This window comes from Salvelinus sp. IW2-2015, unplaced genomic scaffold, assembly GCF_002910315.2.
Source record: "Salvelinus sp. IW2-2015 unplaced genomic scaffold, ASM291031v2 Un_scaffold1108, whole genome shotgun sequence".
NCBI classification, from domain to species: Eukaryota; Metazoa; Chordata; class Actinopteri; order Salmoniformes; family Salmonidae; genus Salvelinus; species Salvelinus sp. IW2-2015.
In genome coordinates this window covers 349357-361360 of record NW_019942729.1, presented here as the reverse complement: position 1 = coordinate 361360, position 12004 = coordinate 349357, and the positions used below count along the sequence as shown (strand labels likewise).

At 43.2% G+C, this 12004-nt stretch overlaps 1 protein-coding gene across 1 annotated transcript in view; it reads right to left on the bottom strand.

The window, feature by feature from the left end:
• Positions 1-11151, bottom strand: part of LOC112069735 (TLC domain-containing protein 4-B-like) — a 13294-nt gene extending 2143 nt beyond the window's left edge. The window contains exons 1-3 of the mRNA XM_070438680.1: positions 11100-11151; positions 9972-10066; positions 1575-1648 (exon numbers count right to left, since the gene is read on the bottom strand). Of these exons, the coding sequence (XP_070294781.1) occupies positions 1575-1648; positions 9972-10066; positions 11100-11124 (194 nt within the window). The 5' untranslated portion in view covers positions 11125-11151. The remainder of the gene's footprint in view (positions 1-1574; positions 1649-9971; positions 10067-11099) is intronic.
• Between the last annotated feature and the right edge of the window lie 853 nt (positions 11152-12004).

Sequence of the window (12004 nt, the reverse complement as noted above, 5' to 3'; positions counted from 1 at the left end):
CTACTCGCTGTTTATAATCTATGCATAGTCACTTCACCCCTCCCTACATGTACAAATGACCTCAACTAACCTGTACCCCCGCGCAATGACTCGGTACCGGTACCTCCTGTATATAGCCTCGTTATTGGTATTTTATTGTGTTACTTTTTATAATTTTTTATAGTTTATTTGGTAAATATTTTCTTAACTCTTCTAGAACTGCACTGTTGGCTAAGGGCTTGTAAGTAAGCATTTCACGATAAGGTCTACACTTGTTGTATTCTGTAAGGACTACACTTGTTGTATTCTGTAAGGTCTACACTTGTTGTATTCGGTAAGGTCTACACTTGTTGTATTCGGTAAGGTCTACACTTGTTGTAGTCGGTAAGGTCTCCACTTGTTGTAGTCGGTAAAGGTCTCCACTTGTTGTATTTGGTAAAGGTCTACACTTGGTGTAGTCGGTAAAGGTCTACACTTGTTGTATTCGACGCATGTGACAAATAAAGTTTGATTTGATTTCTCTGAAAAAAATATATTTCACGGGAAAGATTATATAAATACCAGATTTCCTCCAATATTCTACATGTGCAACTTTGGGTTGCTATTTGGTTTGAAATGAGGATTTAGGCATGTTTTTTTAAGCATCCTGCCCATTGTTCCTGCCACAGGCCCAACCTCTCCCATTGTTCCTGCCACAGGCCCAACCTCTCCCATTGTTCCTGCCACAGGCCCAACCTCTCCCATTGTTCCTGCCACAGGCCCAACCTCTCCCATTGTTTCACTAGCAGCAATGATAATACTGGCTTTGGGGTAAGTTAATAATTGTTGTACACTGTCTCTCAAGATCAATGGATTAATCACTTTTTGAGGCACTTTTTTCCCCCCATTTTTTTTTTAATGGCAGTCGTTTTTTTTTTACAACATAAATGACAAAATGTCTATTTACTTCAAAAAATGTAATGGTATTACAATCAAATGATCATAAATATGTTGTTTTTTTGTACTTACGTGGATTGTACTTTGGAAAAAAAAAGCTACACATTATTTAAGGGAAAAATGTATATTTTCATTTTTCAGAAAATTCTAATTAACTGTAATTGTGGTAAAAGAGCAGTCTGTTTTGGTAACTTTTTATTTCAGGACATTATTTACATGTTTATTGATGTTTTGATACGAATGAAGTTGATAGTTGCTTTTTCCAATAGTTTCTTCTCGGGGTCAAAATGACCCCCGTTGGTAGTTCATATATGTAAAATATGTTGGTAGTATGAGGGTTAACAGAGTTTATTTCTTCAGCAGCTGCTTTGCAAGGTCTCTGTCACTGCCCTGTCTAAGCTGGGGCAGCAGGCCAGTAACCAAAAGGTTGCTGGGTCGAATCCCCTGAGCTGACAAGGTAAAAAAGTCTGTCGTTCTGCCCCTGAACAAGGCAGTTAACCCACTGTTCCCCGGTAGGTCGTCATTGTAAATAAGAATTTGTTCTTAACTGACAAGCCTAGTGAAAATAAGTTTTTTTTAAAAAGTTCAAGGTCTCAGTGTGGGTGGTAGCTACCAAAGACATAATAAATGTGTTAATATACAGTACATCTTATACATACCGCTGGTTCACACACGGCGTGGAGAACTCTGCAAGCAGACGGAAGTTAGCAAAATAAGGCAACATTCCGTGTCCCTGGAGGAACAAGGTAAAAAGAAAAACGGGAAAGAAACAATGAAACAGGAAAGAAAGGGAGTCAAAATGCTTTCATTTGGTCAAACATCACATCAGTATGGTTAAAGTGAGGCCTTCACACCGTTTGTGCCCAGAAAGACGAATCCATCGTCAATAACAAAAGAACACAAGGCATGTGATAATTCATTTTATGGGGGGGGAACGAGATAAAATTTCACTTTTACCATACTGAACTTTTCAGGGCATAAAACGTACATTTCATGATCACTCAATATTAAGATAAATCTATTTTCCAACGGCAATAACAAGCGGGGGAAACAAGTACTCTCAAACAGACTTGGTATTACATACTGTACACGTGAGGGTTATAACTCTGCTACAGATATCTTGGTGAAGAGACCTTTTGATCTGTCGGTGCTGAACCAAAGCTGAGATTAAGGAGACATTTTCAGATCTAAAATTAAATAATTGATATCACTTTCTGAATATAGGTCGGCTCTTCTTCTATTTTTCAGATCAAACAGAAAAGTCTCATCCCTCAGGAGACTCAGCTAACTTCTGAAGGATTTATCCATTTAATCGGTTGTTCTATTTCATCTCCAGTAGACCCTAATAAACCCATTCATATGATTTAGGGTATATTTGAGATGAGAACAGCTATGAGAACAGCTATGAGAACAGCTATGAGGCTTCGGTACCGAAAGACCACGTGAAGTTGAAAAGGGTGTCACTCATTGAAAAGGGTGAGTTTTGCCAGTGAAACAGCTAAATTTACAATCCCTTCACAGAAAACGTGAATAGGATAGCACCACTGCTAACAACATAGTGTGCACATACAGCCAGCATTTTACAAGTAGACATTCAGCCACTAGCCAAATGTGCAATGATTAGCCATGATTAGCCACGATTAGCCACGATTAGCCACGATTAGCCATGATTAGCCATGATTAGCCATGATTAGCCCAGTGCACTCGGAAAGTATTCAGCCCCTTTGACTTCTCCCACATTTTGTTAAATTGCATTCTAAAAATGTTAACATTTGTTCCCATCAATCTACACACAATACCCCATAATGACAAAGCGAAAACAAGGTTTTAGAAATGTTTGCAAATTTATACAAAAAAAAAAACAGAAATACATTATTTACATAAGTATTCAGACCCTTTGCTATGAGACTCGAAATTGAGCCCAGGTGTATCCTGTTTCCATTGATCATACTTGAGATGTTTTTACAACTTGATTGGAGTCCACCTGCGGTAAATTCAATTGATTGGACATGATTCAAGAAAGGCACACACCTGTCTGTATAAGGTCACACAGTTGACAGTGCATGTCAGAGGAAAAACCAAGCCATGGGGTTGAAGGAATTGTGCGTTGAGCTCCGAGACAGGATTGTGTCGAGCAACAGATCTGGGGAAGGGTATCAAAAAATGTCTGCAGCGTTGAAGGTCCCCAATAACAAAGTGGCCTCTATCATTCTTAAATGGAAGAAGTTTGGAACCACCAAGACTCTTCCTAGAGCTGGCTGCCCGGCCAAACTGAGCAATCATGGGAGAAGGGCCTTGGTCAGGGAGGCGACCAAGAACCCGATGGTCACTCTGACAGAGCTCCAGAGTTCCTCTGTGGAGATGGGAGAACCTTCCAGAAGGACAACCATCTCTGCATCACTCCACCAATCAGGCATTTATGGTAGAGTGGCCAGACGGAAGCCACTCCTCAGTAAAAGGCACATGACAGCCCACTTGGAGTTTGCCAAAAGGCACCTAAAGACTCTCAGACCATGAGAAACAAGATTCTCTGCTCTGATGAAACCAAGATTGAACTTTTTGGCCTGAATGTCAAGTGTCACGTCTAGAGGAAACCTGGCACCATCCCTATGGTGAAGCATGGTGGTGGAAGCATCATGCTGTGGGGATGTTTTTCAGCGGCAGGGACTTGGGGACTAGTCAGGATCGAGGGAAAGATGAACAGAGCAAAATACAGAGAGATCCTTGATGAAAACCTGCTCCAGCGTGCTCAGGACCTCAGTCTGGGGTGAAGGTTCACCATCCAGCAGGACAACGACCCTAAGCACACAGCCAGGACAACACAGTAGAGGCTTCTGGACAAGTCTCTGAATGTCCTTGAGTGGCCCAGCCTGAGCCCGGACTTGAACCCGATCAAACATCTCTGTTTGCAGCTGTGCAGCGACGCTCCCCATCCAACCTGACAGAGCTTGAGAGGATCTTGAGAGGATCTGCAGAGAAGAATGTGAGAAACTCCCCAAATACAGGTGTGCCAAGCTTGTAGCATCATACCCAAGAAGACACAAGGCTGTAATCGCTGCCAAATGTGCTTAAACAAAGTACTGAGTAAAGGGTCTGAATAATTATGTAAATGTGATACTTCAGTTTTTGGTTTGTCATTATGGGGTATTGTGTGTAGATTGATGATGATTTTTTTTTTATTTAATCAATTTTAGAATAAGGCTGTAATGTAACAGAATGTGGAAAATGTCAAGGGGTCTGAATACTTTCCAAATGCACTGTATAAGAGCCATGCTTAGTGTATAATTAAATGCTGTTATAGGACGGTACTGTATCAGACCTATAGGCCATTAATACCCTCACATGAGTAGCAGTTAAGGGTCTCTCTCTCTCTTATCCTCTCTCTCTCTCTCATATGTTATTTATTTCAGGCCTAAGACAGGCTACAATTATCCAAATAGCACACACCAAAAGGGGAAACTTACCTTAGAACAAAAGTTCATAAATGGCATGTACTCACTCTCAAGATATGGAAGTGTTAGGACACAAAGCATTTGCATCAAGTCTATACCAGAGAGTATATTAATTTTCCCAGCATCTCTATGCTAATACCTCTAGATACTGGTAGGTCCATACTGTTACTGGACAGATAGGTCAGATCTGGTCAGTGTAGCAGACAAGACAGGAAGTATTCAGTCCAGACGAGTCAGCCCTGGTCTGAACGTTTTACATCCTACAAAACCTCATTTGATTTTTTTTTTTTTTTGCTTGAATGTTTTGCTGGTAATTGTGGGCCTATATTATTTTAAGAAATCATGTTAGCAAAGGATAAAGATAGACAGACAGATTAGAGGGGTGAGGTGTAACTATAGTTACGAGCAACAAAAAGAAGCAACACCAACGTTGATAGTTTAGCATGAGTTCTAGAACTCAAACAGCAATCAAATATTAGCCTATGAATTAATTTGCTTTGTTTAGCAAGCTATTTGACCACAAGTTCTGAGTAAAGCCTTATTGTTTTTCCACTGATCTAGTATGACATAACAACAACAGAACACAATCTGCAATAGAACAGCTGGTTTAACTAACAATATGCCTAGTCACCGAATTAACTACATACTCACATATACCAGCTTTGATACAACAAAAAACAAATCACACATTAAGTCGGATGATAGTTAATGAGGGTTTTATGTTGAGAAAGTGCTTCCTGTTGACCAGACTAAGCAGTCACGAATGTTTCAGTGATAGTACGGCCTAAACCACCGTGTCATCTGTCCTTCTGATCGCCTGTCAGTTGTAGCAGCAAGACAATTTAACCACATGGAAGTATTGCTGTTTTCAACACCATTCATTTTGCTCTGTTGCTTTAACATTATGGACTTTCTGTCTCTAGAAAGAAAGGTAAAAAAAATATACATTTACATAGGAATGCATTGCACCTCCGATAGGGTAGCTTTTGCAATGCATATACTGTACATTATGGTACTTCAAGTGTATTAATTTAATCCAGTTGGGTAGGTATAAAATTCGCATACAATGCTAAGGCATAATTATTGTAAAAAGGTTTAAGGATTTGGGTTGGCCTGAATCAAGGCCTTATCTTTGCCTTATTGGGAAGGCAGGTAGCCTAGTGGTTAGAGCGTTGGGCCAGTAACCGAAAGGTTGCTAGATCAAACCCCTGAGCTGACAAGGTAAAGATGTGTCGTTTTGCCCCTGAACAAGGCAGTTAACCCACTGTTCCTAGGCTGTCATTGAAAATAAGAATTTGTTCTTAAAAACTTCTTCGGGGTAGGGGGCAGCATTTTCACTTTTGGATAAATAGGGTGCCCAATTTCAACTTCCTTCTACTCATCCCCAGAATATAAGATATGCATATTATTAGTAGATTTGGAGAGAAAACACTGAAGTTTCTAAAACTGTTTGAATCATGCCTGTGAGCATAACATAACTATGTAGCAGGCAAAACCCCGAGGACAAACCATTCAGAAATTTTATTTTTTTGAGATCACTGTCTTTTCAATGAGATTTCATTGGGACACCAGATTTCTAAGGGACTTGTTTGCAGTTCCTACCGCTTCCACTGGATGTCACCAGTCTTTGGAAATTGGTTGAGGTTATTCCTTTGTGTAATGAAGAAGTACGGCCATCGTAAAGGAGGGTCACTTGAAGTAAATTGTTTGAGAGAGGCACATTACCAAAAAAGTTGCGTCAGTTTGTTTTCTTTTTGTATTGAACACAGATCATCCCGTCTTCAAATTGATCAATTATTAACGTTTAAAAATACCTAACATTGTATTACAAAAGTAGTTTGAAATGTTTTGGTAAAGTTTACATGTAACTTTTGATATACACTGCTCAAAAAAATAAAGGGAACACTTAAAACACACAATGTAACTCCAAGTCAATCACACTTCTGTGAAATCAAACTGTCCACTTAGGAAGCAACACTGATTGACAATACATTTCACATGCTGTTGTGCAAATGGAATAGACAACAGGTGGAAATTATAGGCAATTAGCGAGACACCCCCAATAAAGGAGTGGTTCTGCAGGTGGTGACCACAGACCACTTCTCAGTTCCTATGCTTCCTGGCTGATGTTTTGGTCACTTTTGAATGCTGTCTACAACCCACACAAGTGGCTCAGGTAGTGCAGCTCATCCAGGATGGCACATCAATGCGAGCTGTGGCAGAAGGTTTGCCGTGTCTGTCAGCGTAGTGTCCAGAGCATGGAGGCGCTACCAGGAGACAGGCCAGTACATCAGGAGACGTGGAGGAGGCCGTAGGAGGGCAACAACCCAGCAGCAGGACCGCTACCTCCGCCTTTGTGCAAGAAGGAGCAGGAGGAGCACTGCCAGAGCCCTGCAAAATGACCTCCAGCAGGCCACAAATGTGCATGTGTCTGCTCAAACGGTCAGAAACAGACTCCATGAGGGTGGTATGAGGGCCCGACGTCCACAGATGGGGGTTGTGCTTACAGCCCAACACCGTGCAGAACGTTTGGCATTTGCCAGAGAACACTAATATTGGCAAATTTGCCACTGGCGCCCTGTGCTCTTCACAGATGAAAGCAGGTTCACACTGAGCACATGTGACAGTCTGGAGACGCCGTGGAGAACGTTCTGCTGCCTGCAACATCCTCCAGCATGACCGGTTTGGCGGTGGGTCAGTCATGGTCTGGGGTGGCATTTCTTTTGGGGCCGCACAGCCTTCCATGGGCTCGCCAGAGGTAGCCTGACTGCCATTAGGTACCGAGATGAGATCCTCAGACCCTTGTGAGACCATATGCTGGTGCGGTTGGCCCTGGGTTTCTCCTAATGCCAGACAATGCTAGACCTCATGTGGCTGGAGTGTGTCAGCAGTTCCTGCAAGAGAAGGCATTGATGCTATGGACTGGCCCGCCCATTCCCCAGACCTGAATCCAATTGAGGACATCTGGGACATCATGTCTCGCTCCATCCACCAACGCCACATTGCACCACAGACTGTCCAGGAGTTGGCGGATGCTTTAGTCCAGGTCTGGGAGGAGATCCCTCAGGAGACCATCCGCCACCTCATCAGGAGCATGCCCAGGCATTGTAGGGAGGTCATACAGGCACGTGGAGGCCCACACACTACTGAGCCTCATTTTGACTTGTTTTAAGGACATTACATCAAAGTTGGATCAGCCTGTTAGTGGTTTTCCACTTTAATTTTGAGTGTGACTCCAAATCCAGACCTCCATGGGTTGATAAATTTGATTTCCATTGATCATTTTGTGTGATTTTGTTGTCAGCACATTCAACTATGTAAAGAAAAAAGTATTTAATAAGAATAGTTCATTCATTCAGATCTAGGATGTGTTTTTAGTGTTCCTTTTATTTTTTTGAGCAGTGTATTTTGTAGTGGCGTTGTGCAAGTTGGAAGCTGTGTTTTTCTGGATGAAATGCGCCAAATAAAGACATTTTGGATATATATCGACGAAATTAATCGAACAAAAGGACCATTTGTGATGTTTATGGGACATATTGGAGTGCCAACAAAACAATTGTCAAAGGTAAGGCATGATTTATATTTTTATTTCTGCGTTTGTGTCGTGCCTGCAGTGTTGAAATATGCTACTCTCTTTGTTTACTGTTGTGCTATCATCAGATAATGACATCTTATGCTTTCGCCGAAAAGCCTTTTTGAAATCTGACATATTGGCTGGATTCACAACGAGTGTAGCTTTAATTTGGTATCTTACATGTGTGATTTAATGAAAGTTTGATTTTTATATCATTTTATTTGAATATGGCGCTCTGTATTTCCCTGGCTATTGGCCAGGTGGGACGATTGCGCCCCACCTACCCCAGAGAGGTTAACTGACTTGCCTAGTTAAATAAAGGTAAAAAACACATTTTTTACTTAAAAACCGAGACATTTGAGGCTTGAAGTTAAGTCGGCGAGCCCTCACAGAGCCCTCACAGAGCCCTCACAGAGCCCTCACAGAGCTAGTATGAGGCATTACAGTGAGCACACATTCATAGACGAGACGCATTTAAGCATCACACATGGCAAAGTGTTATCATTAACATTTCAGTTGCTTTCAAGCTGTGGAAATAGTGGGGCAGTGTGAGAGAAAGGAGACAGTGGTTAGACAGTTGTTTGGCATGCACACACAAAGAAAGAGACAGTGGTTAGACAGTTGTTTTGGCATGCACACACAAAGAAAGGAGACAGTGGTTAGACAGTGTTTTTGCATGCACACACAAAGAAAGGAGACAGTGGTTAGACAGTGGGAAGTAAGTTTTTTGGCATGCACACACAGTACTGTTAAGACCTGGGAAAGCCAGGAGAAACGGAGGCATGCTCAGCTCAGCTCAGTCCAGCTGTGGTCAGTGAAAGAAAAGCAGGACTTTAATTTGGAAGGTGGATGAGGAAGGAAAGGCAATGAGGGTGTCGGCCACTACCATCACTAAGCATTCCATGCAAAAAATACCAGGCCATAATCATGAGCTATAGAACCAGGTGACCTGGAAGACTACAGACCAAGGGTGAACAGCAGTGTCCTGGATGACTGGGCTTACAACCTGTTTCAGCATTATAAACAGTGGTTATAACCAGCATACAACCTGTTTAAGATTTATAACCAGTTTACAACCTGTTTTGGCATTATAACCAGTGGTTATAACCAGCATACAACCTGTTTAAGTATTATAACCAGTTTACAACCTGTTTGGCATTATAACCAGTGGTTATAACCAGTTTACAACCTGTTTTGGCATTATAACCAGTGGTTATAACCAGTTTACAACCTGTTTTGGCATTATAACCAGTGGTTATAACCAGTTTACAACCTGTTTTGGCATTATAACCAGTGGTTATAACCAGTTTACAACCTGTTTTGGCATTATAAACCAGTGGTATATATCAGTTTACAACCTGTTTTGGCATTATAACCAGTGGTTATAACCAGTTTACAACCTGTTTCAGCATTATAACCAGTTGTTATAGTGGTTATAACCAGCTTCTGTGTCACTGTCCAATCAAACGAGACGAGATGCTTGACAAGACAGTGCTGATGAAAGCATGGTCATACCTGAAACTCAACAATATCAAACCTATCAAATGTTCTTTCAAACGAATTGCTAACGATCATCCTAAACACAAAATAACACATACTTCTTGTACCATAACAACAACCCTTTTCATAACAAGAGATAATCAACTCCCCAAAACAACATCTAATTTGTGTGACTGAACACAGAATCCTAAAGCCAAGTCTACAGTAGAGTTTGACCTCATTCTAATCTGATTTCCTGCTTGTCTTTTCAACAGCTGAGGACTAGCTAATGAGAGGCCTTTAGAACATGTGAAATTAGTGCCAGTAGGTTAACGTCGCATGTTCTCACTAGCAGAGTCCTAGCGGACCTAACAGGAGCAAAGCTATGTTAGCTTGTTAGCACTCACACACCCTCCCTGCCCTGCGTTCAGCATCACACAGCATGACACTCACTCACCCTCCCTGCCATCACCGTCACACAGCTGTTCACCTTCAGCTGTATCTTTCCCATCATGCCTACATGTTCTGCTATTGGACAATAGGGAACTCACCAGTACATAGTAGTAAGCATACAGCGCAGCAAGGTGGTGCACTACAAAAAACTTGTCGCCTATCGCCTTCCAATAGTAAAATATTAGCAGCAGATCTGGAACAGAAGGGGAGAGAGCAACACAGGGGTGAACTGAGAACATACTGCAGCAGGGGAACACAAAGCTGGGTTCAGAAACGCAACTAAACAACAATAGTTTTCTGGTACAGCAAAAAAGGACTAAACAAATCTGAAATAGCCGATGTTCCCGATGCCGATAACCAATGTTGACGAAGTGTGGCTAAAGACGGCCAAGACGGCCCGTAGCGAACGAGGAACGGTGAAAGACGGGAACGAGGAACGGTGAAAGACGGCCCGTAGCGAACGAGGAACGGTGAAAGACGGTCCGTAGCGAACGAGGAACGGTGAAAGACGGTCTGTAGCGAACGAGGAACGGTGAAAGACGGTCTGTACGCGAAGAGGAACGGTGAAGACGGTCTGAGGAACGAGGAACGGTGAAAGACGGTCTGTAGCGAACGAAGGAACGGTGAAAGACGGTCTGTAGCGAACGAGGAACGGTGAAAGACGGTCTGTAGCGAACGAGGAACGGTGAAAGACGGTCTGTAGCGAACGAGGAACGGTGAAAGACGGTCTGTAGCGAACGAGGAACGGTGAAAGACGGTCTGTAGCGAACAAGGAACGGTGAAAGACGGTCCCGTAGCGAACGAGGAACGGTGAAAGACGGTCTGTAGCAAACGAGGAACGGTGAAAGACGGTCTGTAGCGAACGAGGAACGGTGAAAGACGGTCCGTAACGAACGTGGAAACGGTGAAAGACGGTCCGTAGCGAACGAGGAACGGTGAAAGACGGTCTGTAGCGAACGAGGAAAAACGGTGAAAGAAGGTCTGTAGCGAACGAGGAACGGTGAAAGACGGTCTGTAGCGAACGAGGAAACGGTGAAAGACGGTCTGAGCGAACGAGGAACGGTGAAAGACGGCCCGTAGCGAACGAGGAACGGTGAAGAAGGTCTGTAGCGAACGAGGAACGGTGAAAGACAGTCTGTAGGGAACGAGAACGGTGAAAGACGGCCGTAGCGAACGAGGAACAGTGAAAGTGTGTATGCGACTAAAGTGTGTCAGTGAGATCTCACCAGATATGAGGGAGCCTGTTGTCATGCCAACATTTATCTTCACAAGTGTGGGTCTCCCCTGTTGGCAGAAAAAGACGTGAAAAACACATTACAACACGGGTCATATATAACATACAGTAACAGCAAGTACACAACACCGTGCTACCATCACGCACTACAACAAAAGCAACAGAGTCCTCACCAGACAGGGTCTTCATTGACGGCGTCGTCAAACAGCAGGATGTAGAGGCAAAAGCACCCCCCACCAGGGCATGAAGTGTGGACACCGTCCTAAAACACACACAAACAGAGGAGAGTCAGGCAGTCAGACAGTCAGAGGAGAGTCAGGCGGTCAGACAGACAGAGGAGAGTCAGCAGTCAGACAGTCAAGGAGAGTCAGTCGGTCAGTCAAGGAGAGTAGCAGTCAGACAGCACAGAGGTCAGTCAGTCAGACAGCACAGAGTCAGTCAGTCAGACAGCACAGAGTCAGTCAGTCAGACAGCACAGAGTCAGTCAGTCAGACAGCACAGAGTCAGTCAGTCAGACAGCACAGAGTCAGTCAGATACCAGAGGTCAGTCAGATACCAGAGAGTCAGTCAGATACCGAGAGTCAGTCAGATACCAGAGGTCAGTCAGTACCAGAGAGTCGTCAGTCAGATACCTGAGTAACGACCTGAGTAACGACCTGAGTAACGACCGCAGTAACGACCCGAGTAAAAACCCGAGTAAAGACCCGAGTAAAGACCCGAGTAACGACCCGAGTAACGACCTGAGTAACGACCTGAGTAACGACCTGAGTAACGACCTGAGTAACGACCTGAGTAACAACCTGAGTAACGACCTGAGTAATGACCATGACCTACCTGAGTAACGAGCTGAGTAACGACCTGAGTAATGACCTGAGTAACGCACTGAGTAATGACCTG